We start from the raw sequence: 18,431 nt of genomic DNA on the forward strand, positions 1-18,431 counted from the left end.
TGTTGATTTAATAATTTGGTCTGTAGACAAAGCATGTCGAAAGTTTTGATTGGAATGCACATTAATGTACATTAGGTTTGTGTCTATAAAGATTGAGTAGGTTTGTACATGGTGTACAGTTAATAATATGTACGTCAAGTTATTGTTATACGTTTACCTTTCTGCATTGGCTAGAGGTATAAGGGGAGGGTTGAGATCTCATAAACATGTTTAACCCCGCTGCATTTTTGCGCCTGTCCAAAGTCAATTTTGAGTTTAGTATGGCGTTCATTATCACTGAACTAGTATATATATATATGTCGTGTACAAGTTGCGATTTTGTACAGGTTATAACATGTACAAAAATATTGTACATGTTATAACTTGTATAATGCAAAAATACAAGTTATAACATGTACAAAAGTACCTCATACATGTTATAACCTGTACAAAATATTGCTTAAAAACGGTTTTAACTTGTACAAAATCGAAAAAACAAGGATATTTTTCTATTATTGCAACAGATGATGTTGACCTCAATATCACAATGTATCATTTTCATAACTTTTGTATTATTTCTTCATGTTAGTGTGTTTTATCCTTTTTTGATACAGTTAATGTCGTCCAGGGGTCGGTATTACGAAGTATTCCTAAGACCTGTCATAAGATATATCTTAGGACATGTCTTATGATCCTCTTATGACTATCGATGGACATATCTTTATTTGATGAATTATAATTGTATGTGTCCACTTTGAAGGCAATAGTAAAATACTTTCTTTCTAGTTGACACTAAAAGACATAAGAGGATAGCCAGGATAGATGTGTCTACAAATAAAATTGGGAATTGAAATGGGGTATGTGTCTAAAAGACAACAACCCGCCCATGGAGCAGACAGCATCCAAAGGCCACAAATACATGCTTTCAAAGTAGAGGATATATATTTAAAACATCAAAAGGGACATTCGCCTCATGCAATGATCTTATAGTTTATAAACAAAAATTGAGTTATAAATTTACATAAATCATGCTGAAGGCCAAAAATGTTGAAGAGTAGATCCAAAGATATTGATAATGAAGCGTGGTCCAATGAAAACTATTTCAGCTCTCTCTTGCCTTTACAGAGTAGGCATATAAGACATTGTTTTAGTCTTTGCATGCTATAAAAATTGTTAGGAATCGTTCTTAAATTTTTTGGAAGAATTTAGGTACTAGTATCTAATGTAATTGTCATTGAGGAATGCAAGCTTTTAGTAAATGGTTTCACACTTATTTAAGCCATGATGGACTGCATAAAACATACAATTACATGAAAACAAATTTTGCCAACATAAATCATGAAACATATATTTCTGAAACTTTGTGATCATTGTCCTCTACAGAAAAAGACACGTTCTGGCCTATTTATTGTTGTTCTTTATGCATTGGTGAATTTAAATGTATATTTCACTTCATTAAGATTTATTTTAAATTTTGTACAAGTTAAGACCATTTTTAAGCAATATTTTGTACAGGTTATAACATGTATGAGGTACTTTTTGTACATGTTATAACTTGTATTTTTGCATTATACATGTTATAACATGTACAATATTTTTGTACATGTTATAACCTGTACAAAATCGCAACTTGTACACGACATATATATTTGTTTAGGGACCAGCTGAAGGACGCTTCCAGGTGCGGGAATTTCTCGCTGCATTGAAGACCTGTTGGTGACCTTATGCTGTTGTCTGCTCTATGGTCGGGTTGTTGTCTCTTTAACACATTCCCCATTTCCATTCTCAATTTTATGTCTAGTCGAAAGTTTTAAAGGGATTGCACATAAATGTTCATAGTTTTTGGTGTATTTGAATTGAATTGTTCTGTACTTGAATTGCAATTAAAGTGTACGTCATGTATTCAACATATGTCAAAAGAGTTCACGGTATTGGAATTGGTCTGTACATGAGTTACAGTTAAAATATACATCATGTAGACAAGACGTAGTACTAGTGTATCTAACCCCTTAAACCTTAACATACATATGTTTCTTTAAAAATCAACGAAGAATTAGTAAAGTTATTCTCTGGAAACTGAATTTCACAATATTTCGTTAAGTACATTTGACCTTTACCTTTGACCTACTGAACCAAAAATCAGTGTCTTCCTTACCCCTTATGCCTATAAGTGTCATTTAAATCCAGATGGCCTACTGAAGTTTACTTTGGAAACCGAATTTCAACTAAAAATATATTTCATTAAGTACATATGACCTTTGACCTACTGACCCCTAAATCTATAGTTGTCTCCCTGACCTATAAAGCCTTCACCTGCATAAGTTTGAATTCAGCTTCAATGAGATCAACAGTCTTATAGCCAGATCCATATGAGTTACGAGGGATACATGGCTCAAATTAGTTGGAATTATCACCCACTCTATACTGCCTCAATGAGATCCGCCGACTTTATGAGGATGAACACAAGGCACAGGTAAGTTGGATATATTACCCAAGCCATTTTGACTTTATGATGAGTTATGATGGTGGAAGACACCTGCATATCTCGTATATCCAGCTGAATCTTTATATGTCTAACAAACCAGGTTTATTCCACCATTATCTACATAAGAAAATGTCTGTACCAAGTCAGGGATATGACTGTTGTTATACATTCGTTTGATGTGTTTTAGCTTTTGATTTCACCATTCGATTAGGGACTTTCCGTTTTGAATTTTTCTCAAAGTTCGGTATTCTTATTGTTATACTTTCTAATAGCAACATTGTATGATTGTCATTTCTCTTTTGTCCTTTTTGACAATTAATTGTCACTTTTAAATCAAAACCGTATTGAAAACATTGCAAATGTTTTAGCGACCCATAACATGACAGTGAGTCTCAACATCACATCATCAAAGCAAAGATTTCCAAATCGCCTTTTTGTAATGATCAAGTATTCTATATGTTAATCAGTTACCATTTTACAATTTTGTGATGTGGTTCTACCTGAAACATTGTTTCCCACTGTTTGTCCCTTATTATTTTTTCAGGGTAAAAAAAGGGGGTTTTGGTCATTATTCTGAATAATTACCTAAGGTTGTTGCCCTATTTATACTGTAAATTCAGAAGTTGTTGTGAGCATTTATTATTATTAGATTTTTGAAAAATAGACAAACATGCAAGATAAGTATAGCGATTTCTGGAAAATCTAATTGTTTCTCGTTTTTCATATGGATTAGACTGTTGGTTTTCCTGGATTTTTTTTTCCTGGTCACTTCTGTGCCCTTTTTATCTATAATGGTTTAATTTTACAAATTATGACTTGAATGAAGAGTTGTCTCATTGGTACTTATACCACACCTTCTTATATCTACATAGATATTGTATCATTGGTATCAGAATGCAAGTTCTTATCATTGCAATAATCACCAAGTCACATTATTAGCGTTAATAAAAACCTTAATATTGATTCTAATATGACGTTCTTCTTAAGCTTTGGGTACAAAGCCATGTTCTAATTCAAATAGAACATGGGCTGCACGTGATTGACGTCACAATTGAAATTGCAACATCAGATAAATTTTGAACAATACCAGAGATCAAAATAGACGTTTTTGTTGGTGTTGCTCGCTAGGAAATTAAATAAAAACATTCTAAAAGTAAGTTTAAATGTTTCTGTTCTTTTTTTATTGATAAACTGCTGATTTTCTATTACGTTTTTGGTTCATGAAATCAAAATGGCGACATTTCGAGTGTCTACTATAGGTCCGCTTCGAAGTGAAAAAGTTCAAATATTCCTATTAGAATCGAAATAATTCTATCCTGCCATGCTCTATGCTCATTTTAATTTGCAGTAGCACGTGTATTCTCATACAGTTGTATTAAAAAGGGACAGAAAACACATTGCAAGAAATTATTTTTATAATAAGTTTTCGGATCATTGCATTACTTATTTTTATAATTTTCTTCCATTTCTAAATTGTCTATAAGTCCTGACGTATCTTCTGTATGTATGGTAGCTTCTTTTGTAACCCTTACATACTCATAGAAATAAGCAATCACCATGAATATCAAAATGTCTATTAACATAATCACTGCAAAGAAGAAAAACTCCACAGCCTACAATATACAATAAACTGATGTCATTATAGTCACCAATGACGAGGAAAGGAAATGTAATTTTTCATATCCTAAATAAAGGCAACAGTAACTTACCGCTGTTCAAGTTTTGTTATGCTACATTTTTCAAATCATAAAAAAATATTTATGCTACCTTTTTCATGTTTTACGAGTTTTATTATGCTACCTTTTTCATGTTTTACGAGTTTTATTATGCTACCTTTTTCATATCCCTAAAGTTTTGTTATGCTACATTTTTCATATCCTAAAAGTTTTGTAATGCTTCCTTTTTCATATCCTAAATAAAGGCAGAAGTAGCATACCGCTGTTAAAAAGTCACAAATCGATTGAGAGAAAACAAATCCGGGTTACAAACTAAAGGGAAACGCATCAATTGTAAGAGGAAAACAACGAAACAACAGATACACTGAAGTGCAACAAAAAACAAACGACAGTGCATCATACATAGAGACGAACTATAAGATAACAACTGTCATCTTCCTAACTTGGTACAGGGTATTTTAAGAAAAAAGTTTTGTTATGCTACATCTTTCATATCCTAGAAGTTTTATTATGCAACATTGTTTATATATTATAAATGTTTTGTAATGCTACATTTTTCATTGGCTAAGCCTGTGACATATGTGTGGCAAACATAATTTCATATTACCATGAAATAAAAATTAAAAATAAGATCATGAGCTCATATAAAACTAAGGACAAATATAACCTTTTGAACATGAGATGGACAACCGATTAAGCTTAAAATACATTTTCAGTTTTGGGTTTGATGTATAAATATTTTTGTCAAACAGTTTGTTATGTGCAATTGTAAGATTACTTTCTCACCTGATTGGAAAATAATTGCATTTCAATTATTATTGCAACAATAAAATTACCAAAGGCTTGGTTCATTAGAAAGACTGCCTGGATAAAAGCTTTCATGGACTTTGGTGCCTGTAAACAAAAGAAAAACTACATTAAAAATTACCAAGTTCAGGAAGAGTATAGAAGTTGTTTGGAAAATTTAAAGAAACCATTTAGTTTCTGTGGTTAATAAAGGCAACAGTAGTATACCGCTGTTCGAAATTCATAAATCGATAGAGAAAAAAAAAACAATTCCGGGTTACAAAATTAAACTGAGTGAAACACATCAAATATAAGAGGAGAACTAAGACAGAACAGAAACACATCACTAAAATGTAACATACACAGAAACGAACTCAGCCTCATAGGCGATATAGATACATTTAGATATCTATTTTGATGATGTTGGTTTATTGATACATCCATCACTTCTCCATATCACATTTTATTCTAGTTTTGAAGATAAAATATAATGAAATAGAGAGAGCATTGATGTCATACATTGTAGGCAAATTAATTAATGATGTAATTAGTTACAATGTGTAAAAGTAATCAATTACGACCTTCGACACAGAACCTTGGTTCACACTGAACAGCAAGCTATAAAGGGCCCCAAAATGAATAGTGTAAAATAATTCAAACTGGAAAACCAAAGGTCTAATTTATATAATTAGGACAACTGTAGTATACTGATGTTTAATAGTCAACAATCGATTGAAAGAATACAAATTCGGTTACAAACCAAAAACCAAGGGAAACACAACTAATCCAAAAGGAACAGCGGGAACACTTAAGTGCAACAAAAAACAAAAACGCCAACAAACATAGAAACGAACTATTTGATAAGAACTGCCATATTCCTGACTTGGTACAGGACATTTTTAGAAAAATGATGGGTGGAACCTGGTTTAATTGCTAACCAAACCTCCCGCTTTAGGACAATGTTAACAAACATCGCTGAAATGACAACATTTAAAAAAAAACGAGAAACACTGAAGGACAACAACAATTGACAAACACTGAACAACAGGTTCCTGGCTTCAGTATTATTTATTTTGCATTATCTTCAACATTCCAAACGCAGTTGAAATACTGTAATCCTAAAGTTTTACCAAGTCAAAAGTTTGCACTCAATCTGTCTGTCTTGCAAATCAGTTTGTTTTCCACACTCTTTTTCCTTCTTGAAGATATTTATATGATATTTGGTGTATTGTTTTGTCATGACAAGATGCTTACTTGCTTAATCCTGTTGCCCCTTGGTAGAGGATAGACCATTAACGATATTTCTCCACCTTGTTTTGTTCTTTTCTAGCCTCTCCAGATCATGCCACTTGTACCCTTCTTTTTCCATCTCGGCGGCAACATTCCTTCTCCAGGTGTATCTTGGTCTGTCCCTGCCACGCTTTCCTTGTGGGTTCCACTGTAAGGCTTGCATTGTAATGTTAAGTCTTTGGCTTCCTCAGAATGTGTCCTATCCATCGCCATTTTCTCTTTTTCAACTCTCCATCAACTGGGGATAGGTTTGTCTTTCCCCAAATATCTTTGTTTAATATCTTCTCAGGCCATCTGATGTTAAGGATGTGCCTGATGCAGTTGTTAAAGAAGACTTGAAGTTCATGAGTTTTTTGTTGTTTCTAAGTCTCAGCTCCATATTACTTAAGAGTATGGGTTTTACGTTTGAATTGCACAAGCGTATTTTGGTCTTGGGAGTGATGTTCCTTGCTTTCCAAATTGACCAAATGCAGTTCTGATCTCTACATCTTTATCTGAGTCGCAAAGATTATCAACCATGCTTCCAAGGTATGTAAAGGATTCCACTTCTTCAAAAGCTTGGGTGTTAACCATCAGACTTGCTTTGGACTTTGTGTTTGACTTTAACACTTTGGTCTTATTGTGATTGATGGAAAGGCCTATTTCTGCTGCTCTCTCTTCAACCTTCTCTAGTTTGTCCTGCATTTGTTGGTGGTTGTGGGACAGCAAGGCAATGTCATCGGCAAAGTCTAGGTCATCCAGCTGGGTAAACATGGTCCATTGGATACCGTTTCTTCTGCCATCTGTGGCTTGCTTCGTGATCCAGTCAACTGCTAGGATGAATAGCATAGGTGAAAGGAGACAGCCTTGTCCTACCCCAGTTGTTATATCAAAGGCTTCTGTTAGTTGACCTTTATGTATAACCTTGCTCTGCATTCCTGTATTGGTGTTTCTGATGATGGTAATAACTTTTTCCATGAATGCCATAGTGTCTCATCAACTGCCACAACACATCTCTATCTAAACTGTCAAAGGCTTTGGCAAAGACGACAAAAACAGAATAGAGGGATTGAATTAAAATCTTGTGATGGTTCGAGGATGATACGTAAGTTTGCTATTTGGTCTGCACATTATCGGTTTTGTCTAAATCCAGCTTGGTTGTCACGTAGCTTTCCATCTATAGCATTTTTGAGTCGGTTTAACATTACTCTATTTAAAACTTTCCCTGAAACTGATAGTAGCATTATTCCTCTATAAAATTGAGAAAGGAGTCACAAATGCTTAAAAAAGCTTTACCATGTGTCTTTCTTTATTGCCAAAAGCTCTAAGAGGGTGGAATGTCAGATTTATTTACAGGTGACTCCTTGTTTAGCACATTCTTGAAATGCTCAACCCATCTTTTTATTTGCTCTTCATGTGTGTTGAGTGTTTTCCCTTCTTTGCTTTTGACTAGTCTACTTCCTTTCTGGTATTTCCCTGTTCGCAGTTTTATATTGTTATACAGAGCTTTGATGTTGTTTGCTTTGTCTGCTTCTGCTGTCAGTTTGTCTAAAAATGCCCTCTTATCTCTCCTTGCACTGTTCCTGACATTTTATGTCGTTCTTGAAGATATAGGCTTGATGTTTGTAATAAAGCTTTCACCACGACAAGTTATAGATTAAGATAAAATTTTGTTTTAATACAACGAATTTTTAACCGGTAGGTACAGGACTATGTATTGCCATGCAATACACACATAATGCTGTTGTTTCTCTCTTTCTTCTTTGGATTTTGCTCACAACACTAAAGAGGGTAAATCAAAGTGCTAATATATAAGCACTGAAGGGTAAAGATTGCTTTAATGTTTGAAGTGGGAAGTAAAATAAAATATTCCATTGTATAAAGTAATGTTTTAACCCGCCACATTATTTATGTATGTGCCTGTCCAAAGTCAGGAGCCTGTAATTCAGTGGTTGTCGTTTGTTTATATGCTACATATTTGTTTTTCGTTCATTTTTTTTTTTTACCTTTGCACCTTACACAACTTATGTAATTTTTTTGATAGGTAACTTGAATATCTGAGCATATTTTTCATTGATAAAATTCTGGAATTGTTAATGGATATGATGTAAATAATGTTCAATGATCAATGCACTATATTTTGTGTATCTCAAAAGTAGTGATGAACCTTCGAAGATTTAGATATCAAGTCAGAACCATAGAGTTTTATTGAATTTCATGCAATCTGTACCCAAAAGATCTTCATTTAAGGCAAATCACTCCTGTAGAGTGACAGTCTAATAACTAAACCGCAAAATTGACTGCCTTGTCAAGTTTTGTCTATTTATAACGATTTCAAATAGACAAAACTTGCATTTTAACCCTATGTTCTATATTTAGCCATCTTGGTTGTCTGGCTTGGTCATTAAACACACACACCCTAGATTGATGATTGTGGTAAAGTTTGATAATGTCGGCCCAGTTCAGATGAGAAGATTTTTGTATAATTTAATAGACGTTGACAGATGCAATGTGATGAGAAAAGCTTTATTGGATCTTTGGGCCAGGTGAGCTGAAAATGAACAGAAACATGATGTTTTTAATCAGTTACTTTTACGTTCTAGAGGTGTTAAACCGACAAAAACATCCATTTTGATCTCGTGCATTGTACAAAATACATCTGACATTGTAATTTTAATTGTTTATCCATGTTCTTATAAAAACAATAAATATTAACAAAAAAAACATTCAATCCAGCATGTAAATGATTCAGACCTTGATCCATAACCTCAGTATGTCCCTAAAAATCAAATAGATTATCCTTTCATTGAATAAATATAATTAAGTCATCACTGTTTTGACATCATTTCAGGATGGCATTTGATTTCTGAACAGAAGTTTACTAAAGGAAAACATATTATCTTCAACACCACACGACAGAGGTCAAGCCACAAGTCTGATAAATGTGAATAGAGGTCAAGCCACAAGTCTGATAGAAGTGAATGCAAGATATAATATTTCATAATTGGGAGCCAGGATATTTAAGATTAAATATTTGAGCTCTAACATGTCCCCTTTTGTCACCTTTAACAAGCTTTGTGCTACACTATGTTCAACGGATTCTTTTATAAAGTTTAATGATGAATGTCATAAAGAGTTATATCAATTGGAAGGATTAAATGCTTGATATATTGTATTGGAACCTGTATGTTATTGAAGACATTTGCCATCTTAAGGATTTTTGGTTAATGTTGTTGTTTGGTTGCTGTCTCATTTACCTTTACCCAACTTTTATTTTATACATAAATGAATAGCAACACAGCTTCACTTAGATTTTTTTAATAATGAAGATCAAGTATTGACATCAGTGTGGTACAGATTTCATCTCTCGTAGGATTTCAAGATCTCAACAAAAATAACTCATGATGAAAAAAAGTAATACAATAAAAACATAATTTTCTTAGAAGGAACCAGATCACCTGGAAAAATTGAATCCCTAACTAAACTAAATATAAATAAAACATGTAAATTTCTACCATGATAACATGCTTGGAATAACATACATACTCAAGATAGAAAAATATAGAAATAATTAACACGAAATTTTATTTAAAAAAAAAACTTAACGCATAACAAATATAATATCAACTAACTTTATATAAAAATATAATTACTCTTTCAGACAAAAGTATTAGATCTCATAAATTAATATCTACATATGTAGTACTCATTGCAAAACCATTCACCTACAGGAATGATTAAACTTTGTTATAAACCTACAATAAAAGATCATGTTCTAGAAGAACTTGTAACTATTTTTTTTTATCAATCAATTAATTACTGATTATTCAAAAAGAAACAAAATAATATCCAAATGTAAATTTTAAACAAAATAATATCAAATGTAAATTTTACAACTATCTAGGTTTAATTAATAATTTTCTAGAACTGATATAGATGTCTTAAAATATGTAAAAGTTTCAGTTATCCATTCTTTAATTTTGACCAGTCATCACTTAATTTAATGTTTATTAAAAAATAGGATACATTTGATCTTATCCTTCTTTGGATTGTTTCATCATCTGATCACCTTATTTATAGGATTTCAAGATTACAAGAAAAAAAAATCAGCATGAGAAAATAAAAAAGAACCATGAAAAATGTGAATAATTTTGTACAATAAAAAGAAATTTTGTATTAACAAATGGCTAAAAAAAAGTATTTTTCTTCTTGCTGTAACAGCTTTTCATAAAAAAATTTGTAAGGGTTCCACGGAACCCAGTGTCTCGCCTACTTTTGCTGTTAATCGCAGACTCAACAAAAATGAGGAAAAACATCAATAAAAATTTCCCTCTCGATACTGTCTTTTGATTGAAAGAAGCTTCCAAGTTTGGTAAAAAAATCCAGGATAGTTTATGAATCTAATAAATGTTTTATAAACTTTAACTGCAGACTGTATGTAATGTTAACTGAAAGAAAAACTAAGTCCATTTATAAGTAAAATACGGAAAAAGTGATTTTTTTTTTACAAAATTTACTTCTGAATAATATCTTATGATCAGAAACAAGCTTTTGTCTAAGTTTGGTAGAAATCAAGGATAGTTTAAGAACATTATAAAATTTTAAAAACTTAAACCACAGAGTGAATGTTTTGTTTCTGGCAAAAAAACTAAGTCCATTTATAAGTAAAATACGGAAAAGTGGAAATTTATTTTTACAAAATTTTCTTCTTGATACTATCTTATGATCATAAACAAGCTTCTGTCCAAGTTTGGTACAAATCAAGGATAGTTTATGAAAGTTATTAAAATTTTAAAAACTTTAACCACAGAGTGAATGTAATGTTTCCTCGCTGAAAAACTAAGTCCATTTATAAGTAAAATACGGAAAAAATGGAATTTTATTTTTACAAAATTTACTTCTGGATACTTTCTTATGATCATATACAAACTTCTGTCAAAGTTTGGTAGAAATTCAGTATAGTTTAAGAAAGTTATTAAAATTTCAAAAACTTTAACCACAGAGTGAATATTTGTGGACACCGACGACGACGGAATGCAGGATCGCTTAGTCTCGCTTTTTCGACTTAAGTCGAAGGCTCGACAAAAGCAAGTATTGCGTAAAAAGATCAAAAAATAAAAACAAATGAGTTCGGCTTTTAATAAACATATTATGCAGCAATAAATTTTATCTAATACCCTGATAATATTCTGTAACATTTAAACCTTATGTTTAGGAATTAATGTAGACATTATAAAGTAGCATTATTAAAAATTATATTAACACTTTACAATGAGGTATACTATATCAACTATATCTGACACAAAATTTGCAAACTTAAAAAAAAACCAGAGGCTCTCAAGAGCCTGAATCGCTCACCTTAAATTTTTTGCTTAAATCTTCCATGAATGATTATTTTGGGTCTTCAATTTATATAAATGGTTCTTCGATTCTGTCATATCTTCTTCAAAAGCAAAAACTAGAGTGGACACACTGAAATGTCTCGTTTGTCTCGTGTTCATAATATAATTTATGATAGAAGTATAAAAAAACATTGTATACCCCAAGCATTACATTATTGCTGTTTACAGTTTATCTACATCTATAATAATATTCAAGACAATAACCAAAAACAGCAAAATTTCCTTAAAATTACCAATTCAGGGGCGGTAACCCAACAACGGGTTGTCCAATTCAACTGAAAATTTCAGGGCAGATAGATCTTGGCCTGATAAACAATTTTACCCCCCCATGTCAGATTTGCTCTAAATGCTTTGGTTTGTGAGTTATAAGCTAAAAACTGCATTTTACCCCTATGTTCTATTTTTAGCCATGGCGGCCATCTTGGTTGGTTAGCCGGGTCATCGGACACAATTTTTAAACTAGATACCCTAATAATGATTTTGGCCATGTTTGGTTAAATTTGGCCCAGTAGTTTCAGAGGAGAAGATTTTTGTAAAAGATAACCAAGATTTACGGAAAATGGTTTAAAATTGACTATAAAGGGCCATAACTCCTAAAGGGGTCAACTGACCATTTCGGTCATGTTGACTTATTTGTAAATCTTACTTTGCTGAACATTTTTGCTGTCTACAGTTTATCTCTATCTATAATAATATTCATGATAATAACCAAAAACAGCAAAATTTCCTTAAAATTACCAATTCAGGGGCAGCAACCTAATAACGGGTTGTCCGATTCATCTGAAAATTTCAGGGCAGATAGATCTTGACCTGACAAACAATTTTACCCATGTCAGATTGCTCTAAATGCTTTGATTTTTGAGTTATAAGCTAAAAACTGCATTTTACCCCTATGTTCTATTTTTAGCCATGGCTAATAGTTTACGACGATGACGACAACGACGACGGACGATGGATGCCAAGTGATGGCAAAAGCTCCCATTTCCTTTTGGAAAGGTGAGCTAAAAACAGGAATGTAGTTAAAAAAATCAACAAAAAAAACCCATTCACAACCTTATCTATTCTCTCAAAAGAGTAAAAAGCAAAATCTTCTAATTCAGATTCATGAAGATTCAAGTAGTTTCATTATTCTTTAGATTCATTTCTACATATAGTAGTTGAACTAATGCAGCATTTCAAGGGAAATAATCTTTTATACAATTGATACATGGTTTCATTTAAAAGTTTAATCTCTCATGTAAAAAAATGAAATCTTCATTTGCACACTGATACATATATATTTTACTGATCCCTACACCATATTTTACATATACAAATAAAATATAAAATAATATATAAAAATAACAAACTTTATTGCATTTTCCATTTTGTGGTAAAACTTATTTTAAACTTAATATGTTATCAAAGCATAGGACAGGAGAACAGATATATATGTAACTAAATACATGGCATTTCCTACCACAAATTGGAAGACACATGAATTTTCATTTCTTTGGTGGGAGATTTGGGTTATCAAAAAATGCTATATATTATAATGTACTATAATTGTAAGTCATGTTCACATTAAACAGTATGGAAAACTTAGCAAATGTTTTGGCAATCCATGTCATTACATTGATGAGGTTTAACATTACATTATTTAGGTAGAGATTCTCAAAATACCGTAATGAAATGATTTACAAGTATTGTTTATGGATCAAGCTGGCATACTTTTCTCTTCTGGAGTCATTAATTCCTTTGTCCCATTATTTCATGATAAAGTTTGTAGTAATTATTCTGAATTATCTTATGTAATTTCCCTGTTTTTACTCCACTGATAATATATGCTCTGTAATTTTCTACTCAATTTATTTTTGACCAGCTGATTTCAAATAAGGAGGATATATGAGCCAGTCCATGCGAAAAGGTACTTTGCAGGACACGTTATCAAAGTTTGTTATAGTATTTTTGAAAAACGATTTTATCCGAAAAAAAATTACATTAATGTCAACATTCATAAGATTGTCAATTCTGTCCCGAATTTGTCAATTAAAACAGAAAAAGAAGTATAAATATCTGAATTTTTGGTATTTGAGCAAGTGTAAAATCATTTGTTCCCCGAACTTATGCTATACTGACCAGAAACTTAAACATTTACGACACTACAGAGACAAAAGTCAATTATTTTCGTCAGTTCTGTAGGTTTAAAGAAAGTAAGGCAACATTAAAACATGAGGGAAAATACAAAAACTATGACATCTTGTGTTTTAGAAATTGAAATTTTAGTTAAGTTAAGTTATTTACTATTATATAAATCAACCTTAGCTGCACGGAACTCGAACCGTTGCCCGGTTTGATTGCACTGATATCAGCATTGTAAACAAGAGCCTTATCCCTACTGCTACCGGGGTTAACATTAACAATTGGCAAATCAAGCCATTTAAACTGTACTTTGAAAATGATTGATATGAAAAAAAATCATTAAAAATTTTGATAAAGCTAAAGAAAGGAGGGGGGGGGGGGGGGGAGGGTTCTCAACACTTGCAGGTGCGAGTAGCTCAAAGCTTGATGATATGAGGAAAAATAAACGTGTTTTATAAATCACAAGTCTACTGCCAATAATTATGCACACTTATTAGAATTGCATAAATTTTTCGTTTTTGTACCTTTTCGCATGCACTGGCTCATATATCATCATATAATCCAATGCTCATATCATTCATCACAAGATGTGGGGTGATGAGACAGAAAACCAAATGACACAAAAAACAAAAAGACATCTGTAAAGGTAAATCGAAACATGTAAACATCAGGTTGATGTAGTCATAAACAATTTGAGATTAGAACTCAGTCATAAAATATTAACTAATAAAACAAATATAAATAATTTCTGAATGCAAGTTTAAATTATTAGATTTAACCCTGTCACATATTTTGAAATAATAAAAAGATTGCAATTATTTCTAAATTTATAGTAATAAAACACTAAATAATCTCATAATTAAAACCTGCCATGCACAAATATATTGGTAACAAATAAACATTATAATCACGTTTGGCATTGTGGTAGTATTAATTTTGCAATCCGCCTGGCTTAGCACCAAATCTGAACACACATTACTTTTAAACAAAGAAAAATTGAATTCAATTTGCAGTAGCATTTTAAAAAATCACAAAATATCAGAGAACTTGATTAACAGCAGATAAGAATAACTCCAAACATAAACTTTGTATTATAATGTTTTTTTCTTCTTCATTAAAATAACATTACTATACTAAAGGAACAAAAGACATACACCAGGAAATTATTCTTTTAACAAGTTGTCCGATTATTGCATTACTTATTTTTATAACTATCTTCCATTTCTAAATTATCTATAAGTCCTGATGTATCTTCTGTATGTATGGTAGCCTCTTCTGTTACCCTGACATACTCATAGAAATAAGCAATGACCATGAATATCAGAATGTCTATTAACATAATCACTGCATAAAAGAAAAACTCCACAGCCTGCAAAATACAATAAACTAATGTCATAAACATAATACAATAAAAAAATCTCATTAACAAAATACAATAAACAAATATCATGAAAGGCGCCATTGATTAGGAAAGGAAATATATTCTTTAAATCCTCAAAATTTTGTTTTGTGTATGAAAAATATTATTGGCCGACATCACCATAAAATCAAAATTCAAAATCAGAACTTGATGTCATTAAAATGATTACAAAAATATCCTTTTTCTAGAATTGTTAAATCAAGGATCAACATTGCCAAAAGTATTTGTCCATTTTCAGTTATACAATTTGTTATGTAAAATTGTACAAATATTATCTTCATACCACATCTTCATTTTATATCTTACCTGATTAGAAAATAATCGGATTTCAGATATTATTGCAACAATTAAATTGCCAAAGGCAGTGTTCATTAGAAAGGCTGCCTGAATAAAGGATTTCATTGACTTTGGTGCCTGTAAACAAAAGAAACTACATTAAAACAATTAACCAGTTTCAACAAAGTATAAGAGTTTTCTTGATAATTTAAACAGAAACCATTTTTAGAAAAAAGTAGTTTCTGTGGTTACTCAGCATCAAAGGTGATATAGATACATGTATATATTTATTTTGGATGCTGTTGACTTACTGATTCAAACACATCTACTCCATATCAAATCATTTTTATGTGATTCCGAATTCATAGATAAACATTAAAATAATCATATTGCACCTGTCCTAAGTCAGAATACTGATGTTCAGTGGTTGTTGTCTGTTTATGTGGTTCATAAGTGTTTCACGTTTCTTGTTTTTTATATAGATTAGACTGTTGGTTTTCCCGTTTGTATGGTTTTATACAAGTAATCTTTGGGGCCCTTTATAGCTTGCTGTTCAGTGTGAGACTTGGCTCTGTGTTGAAGAATGTACCTTGACCTATAATGGTTAAATTTTATAAATTGTGACTTGGTTGGAGAGTTGTCTATTTGGCTCTCATACCACATCTTCCTATATCTATATTAAAATAAAATTGATCTTATACATTGAAGGCCGACAAATTAATGATGTCATTAGTTATAAGTATTGCTGTATACAGTATCTTTTACTGAAGTTTAAGAAGAGTGGCATAAAATCTCAAATCAAGAAAAATCAAAATGAATGTTTAGACATTAATAAAATTCTGACCCAGTTGGTATATAATAATAATAATGTAATCTTTAAGTATCATCTAACACCAATTGTCTTTTCTTGTAGTTTTATAAATGGCATACAAGACAAATTTTAGATATCAACCAAGCTAAATAATATGTAACAAAAAATCTATGCACATCATGTATAGCTAAAATTCAAGACATCTTCAAGCAGGAAGTGACTGCACAACAGGAAATAAACTTCGTTTAAATATTCAACTCAGCATGATTAGTTCCTAACCAAATAACATATCATTCCTCAATACAGAAGTTGGAAAAAATAAATCAAAAATTATCTTACCTCCTATATATTTCTAGGAATATCATTGGTTAAAAGCGACCGTGTGGAGACCATGTATATTTAATATAGGCATGGTTTAATTTGAGACACATTTAGTATTGGTATATATCTCTTTAAGAAAAAAACACGACTTTGAGGAAAAATCTAAAAACACGGACAACAGACAAAGAAATTGATGATGAATGATTGAAATAAATGCAGAAAACACATGAAAAGGTGATAAATCATTATTGTTGGCATTTGTTTTTATATAGACCAAGAGATGCAGGTTCGTTATATTGAAGACTTGTTCACCTTGATAAGCCACCAATCAAAATGTTCCTAAATGACACAAATTAAGATAGTCTGCAAGATATATTTGTTACACAATGTGCTATTGGAATTTACTGACCCTATACATGTATATAACATATTAGGTCACTAGTTAACTATTTAACTTATATTATTCCACTGCTTATACATATTGCAAGTTCAATCAGTATTTGATTGGTTGAGACTATCCCAAGTCATTGAACAAATCTTCATATTCCCCTCTGAAATGTCAGGACTACATCGTGCGAGGTAACATGCAGTTATTGTAAATAAGTAAACAATGCAGAGGCAGTGGAATAACACATTCATTTCCCTTGGTTTTGGTAGATAGGAAGATTTTATCACCCTTATTTTTGGGTGAACAAATCTTCATATCTCCCTCTGGCATGGGAAATAAATGTATAATATTGAATGACAAATGGTTTATAAAATAATAATCACCTGTGAATATCCAAACGAGAGACCAGTAATTGAGAAAAGAATTTCCCCCACAGTTATAACTATATACTGTGGTACCATGACAAACATAGATAAGGAGTTCTGTTCTACACTGGTAAATAACATTAGGTTTGTCTGAAACAAAGAACAGTTATAACTATATACTGTGGTACCATCACAAACATGGACAAGAGTTCTGTTCTACACTGGTGAATAACATTAGGTTTGTCTGAAATAAAGAACAGTTATAACTATATACTGTGGTACCATCACAAACATAGACAAGGAGTTCTGTTCTACACTGGTGAATAACATTAGGTTTGTCTGAAATAAAGAACAGTTATAACTATATACTGTGGTACCATCACAAACATGGATAAGGAGTTCTGTTCTACACTGGTGAATAACATTAGGTTTGTCTGAAATAAAGAACAGTTATAACTATATACTGTGGTACCATCACAAACATGGATAAGGAGTTCTGTTCTACACTGGTGAATAACATTAGTTTTGTCTGAAATAAAGAACAGTTATAACTATATACTGTGGTACCATGACAAACATGGATAAGGAGTTCTGTTCTACACTGGTGAATAACATTAGTTTTGTCTGAAATAAAGAACAGTTATAACTATATACTGTGGTACCATGACAAACATGGATAAGGAGTTCTGTTCTACACTGGTGAATAACATTAGTTTTGTCTGAAACAAAGAACAGTTATAACTATATACTGTGGTACCATCACAAACATGGACAAGAGTTCTGTTCTACACTGGTGAATAACATTAGGTTTGTCTGAAATAAAGAACAGTTATAACTATATACTGTGGTACCATCACAAACATGGATAAGGAGTTCTGTTCTACACTGGTGAATAACATTAGTTTTGTCTGAAATAAAGAACAGTTATAACTATATACTGTGGTACCATGACAAACATGGATAAGGAGTTCTGTTCTACACTGGTGAATAACATTAGTTTTGTCTGAAACAAAGAACAGTTATAACTATATACTGTGGTAACATGACAAACATAGAAAAGGAGTTCTGTTCTACACTGGTGAATAACATTAGGTTTGTCTGAAATAAAGAACAGTTATAACTATATACTGTG

At 31.7% G+C, this 18,431-nt stretch overlaps 1 protein-coding gene across 2 annotated transcripts; it reads right to left on the minus strand.

Annotated features, from left to right (window-relative positions):
- Window positions 1-3,594: 3,594 nt before the first annotated feature.
- Window positions 3,595-17,500, minus strand: LOC139505736 (solute carrier family 15 member 1-like). 2 transcript variants are annotated; one of them, XM_071295213.1, is made up of 3 exons: window positions 17,318-17,500; window positions 4,927-5,034; window positions 3,595-4,077 (listed from the first exon to the last, which is right to left on the minus strand). In XM_071295213.1, the coding sequence occupies exons 1-3, from the start codon at window positions 17,438-17,440 to the stop codon at window positions 3,904-3,906; spliced, it is 405 nt and encodes a 134-aa protein (XP_071151314.1). In that variant the 5' UTR covers window positions 17,441-17,500; the 3' UTR covers window positions 3,595-3,903. The 2 variants fall into 2 exon arrangements, with proteins under 2 accessions (XP_071151314.1, XP_071151313.1); XM_071295212.1 differs by lacking the exons at window positions 3,595-4,077; window positions 4,927-5,034 and adding exons at window positions 14,322-15,087; window positions 15,445-15,552 and having other exon boundaries at window positions 17,318-17,471.
- Window positions 17,501-18,431: the final 931 nt, after the last annotated feature.

The sequence above is a fragment of the Mytilus edulis genome, unplaced genomic scaffold, assembly GCF_963676685.1.
Source record: "Mytilus edulis unplaced genomic scaffold, xbMytEdul2.2 SCAFFOLD_1662, whole genome shotgun sequence".
In the NCBI taxonomy this organism is placed as follows: Eukaryota; Metazoa; Mollusca; class Bivalvia; order Mytilida; family Mytilidae; genus Mytilus; species Mytilus edulis.